This window comes from Semicossyphus pulcher, unplaced genomic scaffold, assembly GCF_022749685.1.
Source record: "Semicossyphus pulcher isolate SPU_LCO1_2020_fin unplaced genomic scaffold, fSemPul1.0.p SCAF_16, whole genome shotgun sequence".
In the NCBI taxonomy this organism is placed as follows: domain Eukaryota; kingdom Metazoa; phylum Chordata; class Actinopteri; order Labriformes; family Labridae; genus Semicossyphus; species Semicossyphus pulcher.
Window position 1 is genome coordinate 6,612,999 of NW_027211670.1, and position 18,276 is coordinate 6,631,274.

The 18,276-nt window shown below is 39.7% G+C and overlaps 1 protein-coding gene across 1 annotated transcript; it reads left to right on the top strand.

Annotated features, from left to right (window-relative positions):
• Positions 1-9,920: 9,920 nt before the first annotated feature.
• Positions 9,921-12,070, top strand: LOC138593644 (uncharacterized). Its single transcript, XM_069664719.1, has 6 exons — positions 9,921-9,960; positions 10,878-10,992; positions 11,169-11,266; positions 11,371-11,396; positions 11,809-11,865; positions 12,020-12,070. The coding sequence occupies exons 1-6, from the start codon at positions 9,921-9,923 to the stop codon at positions 12,068-12,070; spliced, it is 387 nt and encodes a 128-aa protein (XP_069520820.1).
• Positions 12,071-18,276: the final 6,206 nt, after the last annotated feature.

Sequence of the window (18,276 nt, forward strand, 5' to 3'; positions counted from 1 at the left end):
TTTCATTTCTGGTCATGGTGATGGTTTACTTTTTTCTCCAGTGAGATGTTGTGCTTTCTGCTGTTGTTGTTTGTGCAGTCGTTGCTATGGTAACGCCATCTAGAGTGTTAATTATAAGATTTACATGCTAAGATCAGTAAGCTGCCTTTATCAGTTAAAAGTCCAGTGCCACAGCTGATGAGCTCAGAATCATCTGCCGGGTTTCTGCGTGCCAGGCCACACACGTTTGATTTGTTCAGTTGACTTGATCCGCCATCTTGAAGACACACGGGGCGCGACCACCTTCATGGTAGCTCCGCCATCTTGTCCTCTCTCTCTCTGCACCCCCCACTCACACACACACACACACACACACACACACACACACACACACAAACGCACGCAGACACGTGTGGGCCTCTGCTTTGTGCATTGTAAATAGCTGCTGGTATTTAGGTTTGATAGTTATTTGTTTGGTTAAGTCTCATCAACTTTGATTGGTGCTGCTTGTTAAATAAATTCTATTTATAATTTAAAGAGAAGTTGTTTGTAATTACTTGTGTATTCACATTGTGGTTATAGCTGGTTGCGAAGGTCAGTGCTCGGATTCATACCTTCCCTTTTTCACTTTTAATTGAAAATATTGATATTTCATAACAATATTGATTTTGTATAAGTGTAATATTGAGGCTGAGTCTTCTTCTTTTTGGTTATTACTCCCTGATCCCAGGGTGGTGCCCTGAAATTAGTCATTCTGACTGATATTCTTTTATTAAAATTAATAATCAGAATTCTTATTAATATTTTTCTTAATAGCCAAAATGCTCCGACCAAATCCCAACAACTCATTAAATCAGCTCTTCAGCAAACATCGTTTTTTCAGCCATATTTAATATGAAACATCTTGAAGAGTATATAGAATAGATATTGTTTAAGTAGAGCATTCACCTCCAGATAAATTGTTTCAGTAGAAATACTTTAAAAATGACATCCATCGTTCAGGTCACCTGGACATGAGACAGCATTACAGTATTCTCACTACATCTAAGTAACAAAGTACCTCCGGTAACCTCCAAGTGCAGACAAATTAAACTGGGCTGCAGTGGAGAGGGAATTGATGATTCTAAGGCCAGGAAGATGTCTTCCAGATTAAAGTAAAAAGAGCGAGGCAATAGTTGGGATCAGCAATTAGGATTGTAATCCTTCTCATGAATCCAGGGAATTACCGGTCCCTAGGAAGTGTTGAATTTTCTTCTATGTAACGCTACTGTTGCGGCGATCTGCCTGGAGGTGTGGCTGCGTGCGTGCTGCTGTGAGCGCGTGACGGCGGCCGTGCTGCTGCGTGCGCGTAACAGCGGGCGCGCTGCTCTGCGGCGCACCTCAGCAGGTGAGTGCAATTGAACTAATCAGCAGCACAAGCCACAAACGCCCCAGTAGTTTGGCTGTGTGCAAGACGGCGGAGGACAGCAGAAGCAAAGCTAAAGAAGCTTCACAAATTAATCAAACGCATGGGGAAAGGACTCGAATCAGAAGGGCTACCGGTAAGCTCACGTCTCTTCGCTGGACTCTGAAATGTGATCTCTGGCTGTGTTGTGGTCCATGTATTGGGGTAAATGAATTGTACTGTCTGTTGTTGACGGGAGAGATTAACATTGTTTTATACGGTAAAGTTCAGTTTAAAGGCAGCACTTGTCGTTGCAATTGGCTTAACATTTATTTAGATATTAAACTGTTAAGATGTGGGTACAATTTGTGCTTATTTCGTTTCTTTGCGTTACCTACCTTATTTACTATAAAATATCTGTTTAAATTGTAAAACAAATTGTGACCCAATTAGGTTGCTTAAAACTGTGCTTAAAAATAGATGTCTAAGAATAGAAAAGAGTTGATGAAGTGTTTAAATAGCACTAGTTAAAATATAGTGAATTTTTTGTTTCATTAAAATGCAAAGTAAAAATATTTAATGTATGTATAAAAATAAGGGTATTTCTGTTCAAAAATGGTTGTTAAAATCTACAGTAAAATCGGTTTAAAATGCTTGATTTCATTTAAGTTAAGAAATGAGTATTAAAGGTATGAGTGTTAGAATTGTGATAGAAATACATGTCACGTCTAAAATCTGTATAAAATAATTTAGGTTAAAACATAAGGTAAAAACAGGTTTAATTTACACAGTACTTACCTGGGTTGATATTTAGTGAGACAATGGTTAATGTATGTTTAAAATCTACTTACCTTTTACCTTATTAAATGCACTTTCCTGAAAATGCGTTTAAATGTACTTATCTTGGTTGATGGAAAATGCAGAATTTTATTTACATTTGTTTTATTCTTGTGTTTAAAGGTTTTTCACCTTCCTTGTTTATTGGTCAAAATAAACTGAAGATCGAGTGAAATCCTGAGTCTGGTCAAGTCCTTCCTTTTTCAAGTGTGGGAAGCCATGACGTTGTAAATACACTTGACAGTCACTATAGTAACATTAATTTCTGCTACAATAAAACGTTGAAATGTAATAAAGTTGTTTACACAAGGTTTGCCTCACAAGTAAATCTGATCTTCTTTATGATACATTTTTATGTATAAATATAAGCTCTCAAGATAAGTTATGATTCTTTGTCATTGTACAGGATAAACAACGAAATTCAGGTGCACTTCAAGCACCCGACTCAAAGTATATACATATATGTATATGAAAATAAAATAAATAATAAATAGATGCTTACACTCATACACACATTCCACAAATGTATACCAGCATTTTTTACCATACACTCATTGCCAACGTATGCAGTTAAAAAAACAACATGGTATTAAAAAAAAGTGACGAAGTGCGTTGACAGTATTGCACATGGGTAGTTATTGCCCATTAATGCTGACTTGTATTGGGGGTGTGTGCTTTCAGTAATTATGTTACTGTTAGTTACTGTGGTCGATGGTCCGTTTTTTTTTATTTCTGGCTCCTGTCATCAACGTCTGACTAATATGTAAAGTTTAAATAACGTTTGTATCTCCATCTACATACGGTACCTTCATCAGCACCTGGGGGGCCACTGTCTAATGTTGTTAATCCAACTACCCATGCTGCTGTCACGGGCAGCAGGCAGCAGCAGACTGACCGCAGTAATGGAGGCTGACACACAAGGGCGGAACCAACGACTGTATCGATGGATGACGCGTCTCCATCTGCTCTCATCGTACAGAATTGATGCCAAAATAGCCCCAATGATGGGCGCTGCCATCTTACGATGGTGACGTCATTTGGAGCCAGAGTCTGCGCAGGAGAGATCGGCGGGTTGCGCCCTCGTAGCCACTTCTGCTAACCAAAACACAGACTTACTGAAAAAACAGCATGGATCCTGCACGCCGGCTATTTAACAGCAGAACAGCTTCTTTGTGTTGGTCTGAGGTTAACGTTCACAGGTATTCATTCAGGTTCAATGGCTGTAGTGATTGTTTCAGTTACGTTTGTTCTTGCAGATCGTCCTCCACTCTGCTAATCCAGAACAGATCGGCTGCAGGAGCCGCATTGGTCAACAGAGCTGTCAATCATCATTTTTAAGCATCAAATAACTAATTTAAATATAAAATTGTCAGAAAAATGAACACTTGGACGTAAATCAGCATGATAAGAACTAATAATGACAGAAACCATGTTTGAGAAAAATGTATATGGTGTTTATTTTCATTTTATAGTTTGACTCATGTCCCATCTGTTAACATGGAGGAGGCGGGCTTTATGACCTATACTGCAGCCAGTCAGCAGGGGGTGATAGAGAGATTTTGGCTTCACTTTTAGGGATGTCATCCATCTTTTCATGCAGTCTATGGGCGGAACACGCAAATCAAGATATTCATAGAAATGTTGGAAAAAAATATGTTTTGCAAGTAGGTGCACTGAGAGCACATGAACTTCACATCAGCACATAAATGCAAATATTTGGTAAATATATCAACTATGGCTGTAGACGAAATATATAAAAACTAAAAATTAGAAACATGCGTGGACAATAAATATATATATCAGAAGTGTCAGAAGTCACCACCCACTGGGGTCTGAGGTGTAATGATTTTAACACTGTCACTTATAAGCAACCTTAGTTGTCAAGGGAGAATGCTGTATAGTTTCTAATTCAACAACTTAAATATGACAACTTTCAATATAGCAACAAAGCAGGGAAATATCTGGCAAACCAACTACAACACAAAAAAGAAAAATCTATTATTCCATCAATAGTTAACCCCAGAGGGGAAACTATCCAAGACCCACATGATATAAACAAAACTTTCCAATCTTTCTACAGCAGCTTATATTCCTCCAGTACAGAACCCACTCCCACAGAAATAACATCTTTTTTCAACAACATAACCTTACCAGCCCTTTCAGAAGAACTTGCTGAAAGCTTAGACCGGTCAATCACCTCGGAAGAACTTCATGAAGCCTTGAATAAAATGCCAAACAATAAATCCCCCGGACCAGATGGTTTCTCAGCAGAATTTTATAAACACTTTTGGCACATAGTCTCACCACTTTTCTACAGAGCAACCTTAGAAATAAAAACCACCTCCACAATCCCTACCTACATGAATACAGCCACTATGTCACTTATATTAAAACCTAATAAAGACCCAACCCACCCATCCAGTTACCGTCCAATCTCTAATTAATACAGATCTAAAAATTATCACCAAAGCCCTAGCGACCAGAATTGAAACGGCTACTCCCACATTAATCCAAGGCGTTTGACAAGGTTAACTGGAAATTTATTTTCAATGTACTCAGAAAGTTTGGTTTTGGAGAGTCATTCATCCATTGGATAAATATACTTTACACTTCACCTATGGCCACAATAACCACAAATGGTATCACTTCACAGAGTTTCAGACTTCACAGAGGAACCAGACAAGGCTGTCCACTTTCAGCCTCTCTATTTGCCCTCTTCATTGATTCTCTGGCTGCAGCAATACGACAAAGCAATAACATTAAAGGAATTCATAATAACAACTCACAACATAAAATTAGCCTCTACGCAGATGATATATTATTATTTTTACAAGACCCTAACACTTCATTACAGGAAACTTTTAATCTGATTGACAACTTCTCTGCAATCTCAAATTATACAATTAACTGGAATAAATCAACCATACTCCCCCTCTCTGAAGGCGCATGGGACTCTGCAACCCAAAACCAACTGCTCCCTTTTCACATCGGTAATAATAAGTATTTAGGTATTAACATTTCTCTGAAGCTATCAGATCTCTTTAACCTCAATTATACTCCACTAATAAAAAAAATACAAGAAGACCTCAAACGATGGACAAACCTACCACTCTCTCTCATAGGAAGAATTGCAACAGTTAAAATGAAAATCTTACCCCAGGTCAATTACCTATTTTCGATGCTCCCAACTACCCCAACAGACAAATGGTTTAAATCCCTGGACTCACTCACCAACCACTTCTACTGGAAAAATAAAAAACCAAAAATCGCACTTGCAACATTACAAAAGGAAAAAACTCATGGCGGTCTACAAGCTCCAATCTTCCAACAGTATTTTCTAGCAAACCAAATACAGTACATAATCAAATGGATACAACAACCACAACACAATAACTCATGGACAGACTTTACTATTACTGCTGCTGTTAGTATTTTCAAAGCCAATAACCTAATCAACAAGTTTTATTTCTGGTTTTTACTTTTATTTGTATTTTATTTTTATCAGTTACAATTATCATAAATATAATGATAATAATTATCACTATTATTATTGCTATTATTACTATCATTATTATTATTAAAGAGCAATATGTCCGATTACTATTGTTATTGTGATTATTATTTATTTGATAATTTATTTATTAATTTTTTTTCCCCCACCTGCCTCTCTTATGATGACATTGTTATTTATGATATTCTTTGGTTACTTGGATTAAAAAGATCAAGATGTTTTATACATATAGGTATATAAACAATTAAACATTAGCGGTGAGATGCGGGACCGGCCGGGGTGGGGACAGGGTGGGCGGGGGTATCGTGTCCGGTGGTGATGATGTCTTGGTGGCATGGCGGTGCATCTGACTGGGGCGGGTGGAGAGTAGGGTTGGCGGGGCCTACCTCTGCACCAGCACTTTTGAATAGGGGGGGGCAAATCAATTTAAACACACTCCCTCCCAAAGGGTCTGGGAGTGCTCCGTGTACCGGACGGGCCTTGAGATTTGGGCCGTCTCTGTAGCGGGCCAGCACTCACCTCTGGGCCTGGGTGCGGCCCCATGTACAGGACGGCTCACAAGGGAGAAAAGAGGAAAAAAATGAATAAAAAAATAAAAAATAAAAAACAAATAGAAATATATATATAAATAAATAAAGGGTGTTTGGGTGTGGGGGGAGCCCTCACTGACCCGTACTGCCTTTCTCCGGTCGGGGCTTCGGGTTGTGCCCCTAGGGGCCGGGGGTCTCCTGCTCGCCTCTCCAATGCCCCGGTCCGGCCCCGCCCTCATTGCTGTATAACATTTTGATTAATTATCATAATACTCATAATCATAACCCACATAACACCTAGTTATTCATTTCTGTATTTTATTCACTTATTTCTGTGCCACAACTGCCATACCCCTCACATGTCCAGGATCCTCAACACAAACTGAACCTGTCATACAAACATCCAGCCACACACACACACACACACACACACACACACACACACACATACACACACCACACACACACACACATACACACACCACACACACACGCACATACACACACCACACACCACACACACACACACACACACACACACACACACACACCACACACCATACCTGAGTCTAATTTCTACTCCCAGACTGTAATAATATCAACACTTACACAGTCGTAACTTTTCCATACTATTGGTTTATTTTATTTTATTTAATTTATTTTTTTGGTTTGTCTGTCTGTTTGTTCTGCTTATCTGTTTGTGTCTTTTTTCTGTTCAATGTCACTATCTTCTTTGTCATGTATATCCACAAATTAAAAAAATAAAAATAAAAAAGGGACAATGCTGGGAGGGTCATACACTATGGCGCAGGGAAAAGGACAAAAGTAAGACTATTGAGAGGCCGAAGGAGGCTATATCCTTGCCGAAGCCAGCTACTGATCTGGCCAATGATAAGCCAGCGCAGGTAACTGAGAGGCCGGCGGTGGTAAATGAGAAGCCACCTATTCATTCGACCAGGGCCGCAAGTCATGCGTGTAACATAGCAACCAGTTGGATGGGCTACTGGCTAGGCTGGTTGTTAGCTTCCCAGGCTGGGGACTAACATTATTCTACATAGTAGAATAGTCTACAACGTAGAATCTGTAGGCAGGGACGTGGATTTCCGGGAAGACAAGTGTTCTGGTTTCCATTTTTACTATGCTTGTAGTCAGAGTAATATTGACCAATCACGTATCAGAAGGCGTATGCAAGAAAAACAGTCCATGAGGAGAGCAAAAGCAGGCGGAACGTAAACCGCCGACAGACATCTGCATGTCAGACAAAGCTAGAATTTTTACTTCTTACAAATCTGCATCATGATGTTGAAACTTCGGCAAAGGTAAGACCCGTTAATAACAAGTAGATCACAAGAAAACGCAATGCAGTACGCGGAAGTCTTGACCGGAAGTCGTTTATCGCTTACCGCCCGGCACGTTCACCGATGAAGGTAAAGTCTTTATACTTTTCCGTTTCGTCAGTGATTCTTTCGCGGATTCTAAAGTAACTCCACCTTTAAGCTGAAGAATGAGAAGATGAAAGCGAGTGGAAGAAGAAACAAAGAAGAGAGAAGAAAAGGAAGCTGTGATATTTATTCTCTGAGCAGAGGGTGCAGGTGTTACATTGGGTGTTAGCACCCGCCCACTATCCCTTCTGCATGTGTGTCTCCCTTACGTCACAGAGATGTGTGTACATGTGTAAATTGTCCCAAGTTGTATGAAAGTTCAAGGTGGATGAGTTGTCCCAGGTGAACCCAAAGTTCATTACAGATGTTGGTGCAGGTTGTATGCTTTGTGAGGCCTCTCAGCTCTGTGGCCTTGATGGGTGCTGAGACAATCGGTTTACTGTGTCTGTCTCACGGATGGTGGGATCATCCATCATGTCATGATCCATCATGCAGGTATCCTCCCCTTCTTCCTTGTCAGGAGTCTCAGCTAATTAGCGAGAGTTGATCATTTATAGATGTTCACGTCATCAGAAAGCTCCCAGACTATATCAGCAAGAAGTTCTAGATATAACTTCAGCTCTACAGGAAGAACCCTGTGGGAACCTGTATACAGTATAGGGGGAGGAGAAGTGTTAATGTAGACAGTAGAAACAGTCTTTGGTTGTTAACCACTGAAATTACCTATGCAGTTATAGCAGGAAGTATGACGTCATTCTCACAGTGAGATGGTCGCTGTTGTTTCCTCTCTGCTCACTCATCAACATGGCCGCTCATCTCAGCGCTCTTCTCATCCTTACTGGACTCACAGGTCGGTCACCGGGATTATTCTATCATTTGTATTTTCTGGTGATGTCAGAAGATGATGGGACTATAATTTCAACTTTTTATGGTCAATTTGTTTGTTGCAGGAATTCACAGCTTAACTACAGTCAGAAAAGTGTCAGTGAAGAGAGGAGGCTCCGTCTCTGTCCCGTGTCTCTATGAGTCTAAGTACACAACTCATGTGAAATACTTGTGTGAAGGACAGGATTGGGGTACCTGCTCCTACGCAGTTAAAACTAATGAACAAGGTGGTTCAGGAAGGTTTTTAATCTCTGATGACAAACAGCAAAGAATCTTCACTGTGACCATTAGTGACCTGTCTGTTGGGTCTTATTACTGGTGTGCTGTGGAGATAAATAATGGGCCAGACATCAGGACGTTATTTCAGCTGTCAGTTACCACAGGTAAGAAGCCTTAGAAGGGACTTCCTGTATGTTTTAACCTGTTTTACATATCTCGGGGTTTAAATCACCTATACAGATATTTTTAGGATCAAAGTATGTCCAGTGAAAATGTTGGTTTTTGCCCCTCACAGGCTCAGATTGTTATCTGATTGTTAACTGGCTGACAACATAAAGAAAGGATTGTTACACAAATAGACCTTTTTATGAAGGTAAGATCCTTTTTAACCAGAAAGAGCTGTGAGCTACATTGCTATCTTCTAATCCACCAGACTCCATTGACAAAAACAGTATTTTTTCCTCACAGAACACAGGAGTTCCTGGTCTCCTGCTGCCTCAATCAGGTAGTTTGTTTGTGTTATGTGTTGGATTCAAACCTTTAAAACACCAAAGTCACACAACGATACAAATTAAGTAACCGGTTGATGCAGCAGTGGATCAGCAACTCCTGTGTTCTTTGGAGTTAAATTACTGTTTGTGTCAATGGAGTCTGGTGGCTTTGAAGTGGGCGATTTACAGGTTGTTTCTTGTTTAAAAAAGCATCTTTCTGTTGTAAAAAAGGTCTTTCTCTGTAGCAAACCTGTTTGTAATGTTGTCAGACACTTAGAATAACAATTTGATCCCATTAGTACTCTTATCATCATCAGGCAATAATATTTGAAATAAATGTAAATGAAGTCATTTATCTACCACATGTACTCTTTGCAGAAAGTACTGATCAAACAGCTGAACACAACATTGTAGAAAATGCTGTTTGTTGTCCCTCAAGGTCAGCTCCAGCTCTCTGTGGATCGTCAGGAGGTTACAGGATTTATTGGAGAAGATGTTACCGTCCATTGTCACTATAGTGTTGGTGGAGAAAGTCGGTGGTGCAGGCTGGGAGGGTCCTGTGTGAAGGAGCCGTCTGGATCAATAGATGGAACAACAGTGACCATTAAAGTGGTCAAAGTCTCCTTAGTTTTCTCTGTGTCTCTGAGTGGACTGAGGACACAGAGCAGCGGCTGGTACTTCTGTGATAAAGGAGGCCTACAGATGCCAGTGCATGTAACTGTTCAAGAGAGACTCAGCACTAGTAAGTACCATAATACTGACCAACAGTACAGACGAGCACAAGGTTATGAAATGTTATTGGACTTACATACCTGGCGAGTCTAAAATGTGACATTGAACATATCAGTGTGATGTTTACTGACAAATTTCAGGTGTGTCTGTTGATGGATGGTTTGATGCTTTTAGATGTTTAGTCTATAAGTCCAGTTATAGTGATTAAGACTGTAGCTCTCTTCACCACACACAGACACAGGTAGGTTCTTTAAAAACGGGCGTTTATTTCTTGGGCAAGTTTCTTTGATGAATCCCCTTTTGTAATATCATCAGGCCTCTCTCACGCCGTGAGAATTACAATTGAATAAACACAATACAAACGCATCACCAACTTATACAGCACATGACCCAGCATCAAACAAATCATGGACAAAACGACATTTATAAATATACAACAAAGACAAAAATAGTGAAACAAAAATACCTCGTTGACCGCTTGTAGTGAAAAGAGGTTGCAGAATCCTTAATAATCATCAGTAAGGTCCTTTTGACCGTCTGCTTTGACTCCAGACGCAGATAAATGTGACCTCCATTACAGTGTAGCAGAGCCTCATATATGACACCTGCTCACGTTTTCATTGTCTAGTGCATCTACTAATTAGGTCGTCGTGGTAACAGAGAAAACTTTAGTTCCTATACAGAAACATATAAACAACGGACCAATGCTCTCACTATTTTCCTGTACTGTATGATACGAACAAATATAACCACATCAGATTTAGATTTTAACTTCACATCAATTGTGAATCAATTATAAATTTATCATCACAAACATAGATTATTATGCAACGGCATTTATAAAGACATTACTATTGTAATATAGAAGTGATATTATAATTGATTCTTGTGGTATGCTTACCTTATTTATTGTGTCGTTTCCCATAGCAACACTTACAGCAACCACAGAACTTAACACCTTTTCAAGCAGTCGTCAGCCTGTGACTCACACGTCTGTCTTGGCGTATGAAGAACACACCACAGTTCATGCTGGATCCCGCAGGTCAGTCACCTCCCTGTGCTATTAACTTTCAGACAAAATCAATCATTGTAAGGGAATCTATATGTATATTTGTTGACCAATATGACTTATACGAAATATGGTCAATTTGTTTTTTCACTAAGAACATCATTATTTTTTTCTCTTCTGTGTCGGTGTGTTTGAAACTGTTGCTGCAGTGCTTCCATTCACCTGCTGACTCTCATCATCCCTCTGAGTCTGCTGATCATCATTGTGATGGCGGCCTTGATCCTCTGCTTTATATTGACAAGAAACAGTAAGAATATTCAGAAGTTTATAAATCCAAATAAATCAAGTGTTGTTGTTGTTGAATATTTTACTTGTGTTGAGCTTTAAGAGTTTTTACTGTTTCACTTTTAGAGCGGACAAACGAACAACCATCAGCGGTGAGCTATAAAGATCATTTGTTGTTTTTAACAAAAAGTGCTATAGGGCTGCCATCATGGTTTCTTCTGTTTACACGGCAGTTTTGTGCCTTCATCAGGAAGTTTTGCAGAACCATAAATTATCTGCAGATGCTCTTTAACAATTATCAATTATGAGCAGAAAAAGGATTAAAAACAAACAAATGTTTCACGGCTGACCTTTTTCAAATTATTCTTAATACATTTAATTGACACTTTTTGACCTGAGGAACAACTTTTGGTGGTTAAAGGCCCAACCCCAATATATCTGCACATTCTGAGATACAGACACAATTTAACAGCTGCATTTCAGGAAACACTTTAAGACCCTGTGTTGCTGCAGGACGACACTGTTTATTTTCACCCCTCTGATGTTTGTTTTGCTGCTTCACAGGCTGAAGATGAAGTAACTTACAGTGCTGTTAGGCATGTGAGACACACTTTCAACAAGGTAACTAAACACAGTTATATCAAGATATGTGTCAGTCTGTTCTGTCCCTCTGCAGAACACTGTGCCTTTACAGAAGGATATCTAATATCTCTGTTGTATTTAAATGAGCCACATATTCATTCATATTACAACAACTTGTTTTGTTCTCCAACAGGATCAAGCTCAACATGAGGACGTGATATACAGCACATTAGCTGAGCATTAAACGTGTGCACTGTATGTATTACATCACTGTGATTGTGTCTACATGTGACAAATGAACGTGATGGATTGAATGTAACTCTTGTTACTTTCTGCTGCATGTCTTTCCATTCTTCATTCTTTGTCGTCTTGTTTCTTCACATTGTTTTGATGTTTTTACACCTTTACAACCGTCGCACACGCAGATAACTCGCACAAATGAGAGAGGTGTGAACACAAACAGTTTTAGACAGGAGAGCTGACATGAGCAGAAAGTTACTTTGAAGCATCCTCAGAGAGTACTAACTAACCAAAGTATTCAATGACTGGGAGAGGACAGAGCAGCGGTGATGTTTGTCTTCATTTTATTGATGTTATAGTAAATCATTGTGTTGTTTTTCACTCCCACACTCACAGAAACAAGACCTTTAAACACTTTAACAACTTGTCAAAGAATAAATCACACTTCTGTCTTTGCATATAAAAACAGCACAGTGTGAAAAGGTTTCCTCAGAACACTCACACCTGCCCCAGGTTCATTTCCTGCAGCCAGCAGTCATCAGGCTTAGTCAGGCCACTCGTGTCCAGTGACGCAGAGTGGAGCCCTACATTAGAGGATGTTTACCTTGTTTATGTTATCAGTTTATATTAATTTGCTTTAACTGCTCACTTTGAAATATTGTCATTCAATGTTTAAATTGTTGTGTTGACTTTATTTTCATTGTGAATTACATTCTGGTTCCCCCTCCCCCCCTCTATGGTTTGTTCCTGTTGTGACGGGGCGAGGACGGTTTCAAATTCACTGTGAGCTGTCACTGTGGGTTTTTAGTTATTTTCCTGTTTATTTGCTTATTGCAAATTGTGTTTTGCTCTTTTTCTTGCTGCAGTCAGTAAATCCACCAGTTCTTCTTACAGACTTCTTCCTCCTGAGTCATTCTTCCAACCAACATCTTTTTAATCCCCACCAGTGCCAAACAGCCACACTTCAATCTCTTTTTATATAGAATTAATATTAGTAATGCTACACAGAGTTCATGCTGGGTCCTGCAATTTGGCCCGTTTTGCATGATGAATGAATAACTTACTTGTGGTGATGTTATCTACACCTTACACACACATAGATGTTTAAGTTACAAATGAAAGCATAACAGAGTCTGTTACTTTAATAGCTGACTATTGTAATATTGTTTTTTCAGTTAGGCACTGTCTCTTTTGCATTAAACCATACATTTTATATTTTCACTTCTATTCAAGTTGTTGTTTGCATTTTGTATTATTTGTATTGTACTGCATTTTTTGGAGTTATCTGGCGCTGTAATTTCCTTTGGAATTAATAAAGTTTTATCTTCTCTTATTTTAAATAAATCATTTTAAACAAGTGAAACTAAAACATGCAGGAGGCTTTAATGTTGTCATGAACTAATGACTTACCATTAGTACTATACTAATCTACATCTACTTCTTATAAAGCCAATACAAGTAAAGTACACCAGAGGGAGTAAAACACATGAAGCTTGACCTGTGAAATCAGCCAACTTGACACTTAAAGGAGACTTCAGTTAATGTTATCATTAAATAACTCACCTCTGGTTCAGTCATCTAAACCTGACTTTAAAACTCAAAGAACAACAGAGTTAGTAGAAATGTCATCTTTGAATCATTTAAGAACTAACATTCAATATTAAACAGATAAACAGGTATAATATGTAAACTCATTGAGACAGCTGCATACATTACCTTCTTTGCCTGTAAAGAAATGATTTTCATTCTTATCATTTTCCTCAGATTGTTGAATGAGAGTAGCTCCTGTGATCCAGTGGTTCCTCCAGTGATGGCAGGGAGATCTACAGTATTGAGGCCAGAGGGCACAAGGAAACGTTCCAGTGTATTCTGGGTCCTATCCAAGAATTGATCCTTGTCATGGGTTTCCAAGTCGCCTCAGGGAGGGCACTGAGATATCCAGTGATTTGAGGAGCTGTTGCTCAGATGTAAAAGCAGGTCGTTCACTAATCTGAAGATCGGTGGTTTGATCCAAAGTTCCTCCAGTCGCAGGTCGAAGTGTCCTCGGGCAAGATACTGAACCCACATAGAAGGCATAATGTCTTCAAACACAGAGGCTATGCCTTCAGGGTGAGTGTATCTTATCTTATCTTAATTATTATTTTAAATCAAAAGCCTCCAGATAAAAACAGGCCCTGGTGCAAGACGCTACCTCAGGTGTCTTAAACCTTGCAAGACGCAAAGGCTACCTTGGGCATTACCAGCCCTGCCAGACGCAAAGGCTAAAGTTACAAAGGAGCCAACAGTTATTAATGAACCCTGGTGCAAGACGCTACCAAGGGCGTTCAAACCCTACCAGACGTGAAGGCTTCCTGGGGCAGGCTGGAGCCTGAGGTCGAGGGAGATGAGGTCCTGGAGCTCTCTACCCGGTGCCTGTCTCCAAAGGAGCTGAGTCATGAAGTGGAGGGAGCTGACTCCTCAGAGATTTCCTCAAAGTGAAACCTCGGCCACGTCATACTTACCTGTTTCCCTGGGATTGGCTTCCCTGCGTCTCTTTGCCGCTGACCTGAGGCCTGATGCCGAAGGAGCAGACTCTTCAGAACTTTCAGACATTCGTTAGCAGTAATGGCGGCCGTGTTGTGTTCAGGTGTCACGTCAGTAAGTCATGATAGTGTGACAGTAAAGAATCATTGACTTTTTTTTCACACGTAATGTCAACCTTTGCTCTGAACAGAACAGATCAAAGACAGAGTTAAATGTTGTTTGTCTGATGATCATTTCCTCCTCTTCATCATCTTCATTCAATCATTAAAATAAACCCTGTTAGTTTAGTGGATGTGTTCTGTGTCACTGACTGCTGTGACTGATGTCATTGCTCCTCTCCTCCAGGAAGAGGCGCTGTAGGACAAACAAACAAACAGCTGCTTTGTGCAGGTTTTCATGGAAACAAGAAGCTAAGTGAGCAGTGCTGAAGCTGTTGTAACATGTAGACACGTTGTTGTTGTTGAGCGTGTGTGTTTGTTTGCCAGTATGCAGAGTGTAAAAAGACCGGGTCCCGCTGTATTACTCAGGCTGCACTACAGCGTCTATTCACAGGCGCGAGCCCACTACTGAGCGGCACGGGGGCTTTGACCTGCTCCGTTTCCGACCTGGGCCGGTGCACCCCTCCTTAGACGACCTGGTGGTCCCGGGCTCCCCCAGGAGCACCATATCGATATCGAACTTAGTGCGGACACCCGATCGACATAGTCCGCTGCAGCTCAGAGCTCCTGAGCTCAAGCGATCCTCGTGCCTCAGCCTCCCGGTAGCTTGGATTACAGGCGCGCGCCACCGCACCCGGCGAGAGATCCCCTCATTCATAGAGGGTTTGGGGTTTTGAAGACGTGACGTCTTCACAAAGTATGCTCAGGATGCAGCTGCAGTGCTGAAGGCTGGTCAGTAGCTATCTGTACAACCTCCCTGTAACTTCCTCATGTATAAAACATGTTTTTAAATAAATAAAAAGATGTAATTATCTTTATCAAATGTGCTGCTGTTTGTTTGCATTTAGACGGAGAAAACGTCATCCGTCTTAATATATGTTGGAATATGTTGGCAAGCAAAGTTTATTTGGCACCTTTCTCAGACACCAGTCCCAAAGTGCTTCACAGTCAAATAACAGAAGGCAAATAAACAATTAAATAAACAAAATAAAAACCAATAAGAACTTTACAGATTTGTAGGTTTGAAGCTGAAGATACAAAAGTTAATTTCCTCGTGGTGAAAATGTGTCTGTGTCTGTGTGCTGTATTTATTTAAAGCAGCAGTCTTAAGTTACGCGCCTGTGAATAGATTACATAATTTACACAGAATTACATACAAAGTTTAGGTTAAAGACAAATTAATTTCTGAAATTTCAAACTCTGGCTTTGAGATTCTGTCAACCTGAGCTCAAAACAGAGACAGAGTTAAATGTTCTGTATGTCTGAAGATCATTCCTGAAGGATTTTCTCCTTTTTATCAACTTCATTAAAGCACTAAAATAAAACCCTGCAATATCAGATGACAGTGACCTACGTGACCTACGTGACTGGTCAACACCACTCAGACTACAAACGTGCTACAAACATAAACCACAACACTTCCTGTGCTAGAACCACCTACAGATTCTACTAACCTCCTCTCACCACACACCTCTGCGCTGCTCTTTGTTTCCTTTTGTTAGTTGTGAATACTTTGTCTCCGTCTCAGAGCCGGACTGTGCATCATAATATGTTGATGAATGAATAAAACTGATTTGACTTCACAGAGTGAGTCTTTGTTGTTCTTGTTCAGGTGAATGTCTGTTGGTGTCTAAGTTCTATGAAACAAATACGATTAACGGTGCAATAGTTGATGTCACAGTTACGTTGACCTTTGACCTTTTAAATACGAAACGTCATCATTTTATCCTTTTAGATATTTGTGTGAATTTTTGTCATAGTTAGCGTTTGAATTGTTGTGTTTTGACCAAAAATGTGTAGTGAAGTCACAGTGACCTTTGACCTTTGATCACCAAATTCTAATCAGATCAACAAGTTTGTCCAAGTGTACATTTGTGTCAGATCTGAAGAAGGGCTTCCTCAGATATCGTGTTCATGAGAAGTGGACGAACCAACAGAGAGCACAAAGACTGAACAGAAACACTGTTAGAGTTCTCATGTAGCTGCAGGACTAAACTGTTCACCTTCATGGCTGATATCTACTATTTGTATCAGATACAACACATATTAATGAGACAAGCCATCCTTATATTTTATATGAAAGTATTCCAGCCATGAACAGACTGCAAGTCGAGCATGTCATCACAAATACATTGTTTAGTTTTATAAATTATTCCACTTGAACTCATTTGAATTAAATTATTGTTTTAATGTTATTTTATTGTTTTATCAAATGAACCCTCATGATCAATATTATCTCATATATCTTATATTGTAAATGTTTGACATCAAAATTGTATAATAATCTATTTTTGTTCAAACACTAGAGCCAGCAGAGCACATGTCTCATCAACACATATAACTGTTGTAACTCTTAAGTGTTTTTTTTAATCTCTTAATGTTGTAAAAAAAAAGATGTCTCACGTTGTGCTGTCTGCTGTTTTCTTGTCTCATGTTTTCATTTTGAGGTTTTTCACCGTCTCTCCTCAGCTCTCTGAACAGCTGCACAATTTGACCACAAGTAAAAAGCTTGCAGACACGTGCAGCTCTGCAAGACACATCGACACTAAAGTAATGTCATGTTGGAAAAAAATGTTTTTCAAGTAGGCCTACTGAAAGCACGTGAAGTCCTTCACATCAGCACATTAATGCGAATAATTAGTAAAGATATAAACTGTGGCTCAATAACAACTAAAAAAACAAATAATTAGTAACATGCCTTAACAATAAATATTTTAGTTCTTCAGAAGTAAATGTTCTAGATATAACTTCAGCTCTACAGGAAGAACCCTGTGGCAACCTTTATACAGTGTAGGGGGAGGAGAGGTGTTAACATAGGCGGTATAAACAGTCTTTGGTTGTTAACCACTGAAATTACCTATGTAGTTATAGCAGGAAGTATAATATCATTCTCACGGTGAGATGGTCGCTGTTGTTTCCTCTCTGCTCTCTCATCAACATGGCCGCTCATCTCAGCGCTCTTCTCATCCTTACTGGACTCACAGGTCGGTCACCGGGATTATTCTATCATTTGTATTTTCTGGTGATGTCAGAAGATGATGTGATTATAATTTTAACTTTTTATGGTCAATTTGTTTGTTGCAGGAATTCACAGCTTAACTAAAGTCAGAAAAGTGTCAGTGAAGAGAGGAGGCTCCGTCTCTGTCCCGTGTCTCTATGAGTCTAAGTACACAACTCATGTGAAATACTTGTGTAAAGGATGGGATTGGGGTACCTGCTCCTACGCAGTTAAAACTAATGAACAAGATGGTTCAGGAAGGTTTATAATCTCTGATGACAAACAGCAAAGAATCTTCACTGTGACCATTAGTGACCTGTCTGTTAATGGGTCTTATTACTGGTGTGCTGTGGAGACAAATGGTGGGCCAGACATCAGGACGTTATTTCAGCTGTCCAGAGGTAAGAAGCCTTAGAAGGGATTTCCTGTATGTTTTAACCTGTTTTACATATCTCAAGGTTTAAATCACTTATACAGATATTTTTAGGATCAAAGTATGTCCAGTGAAAATGCTGGTTTTTGCCCCTCACA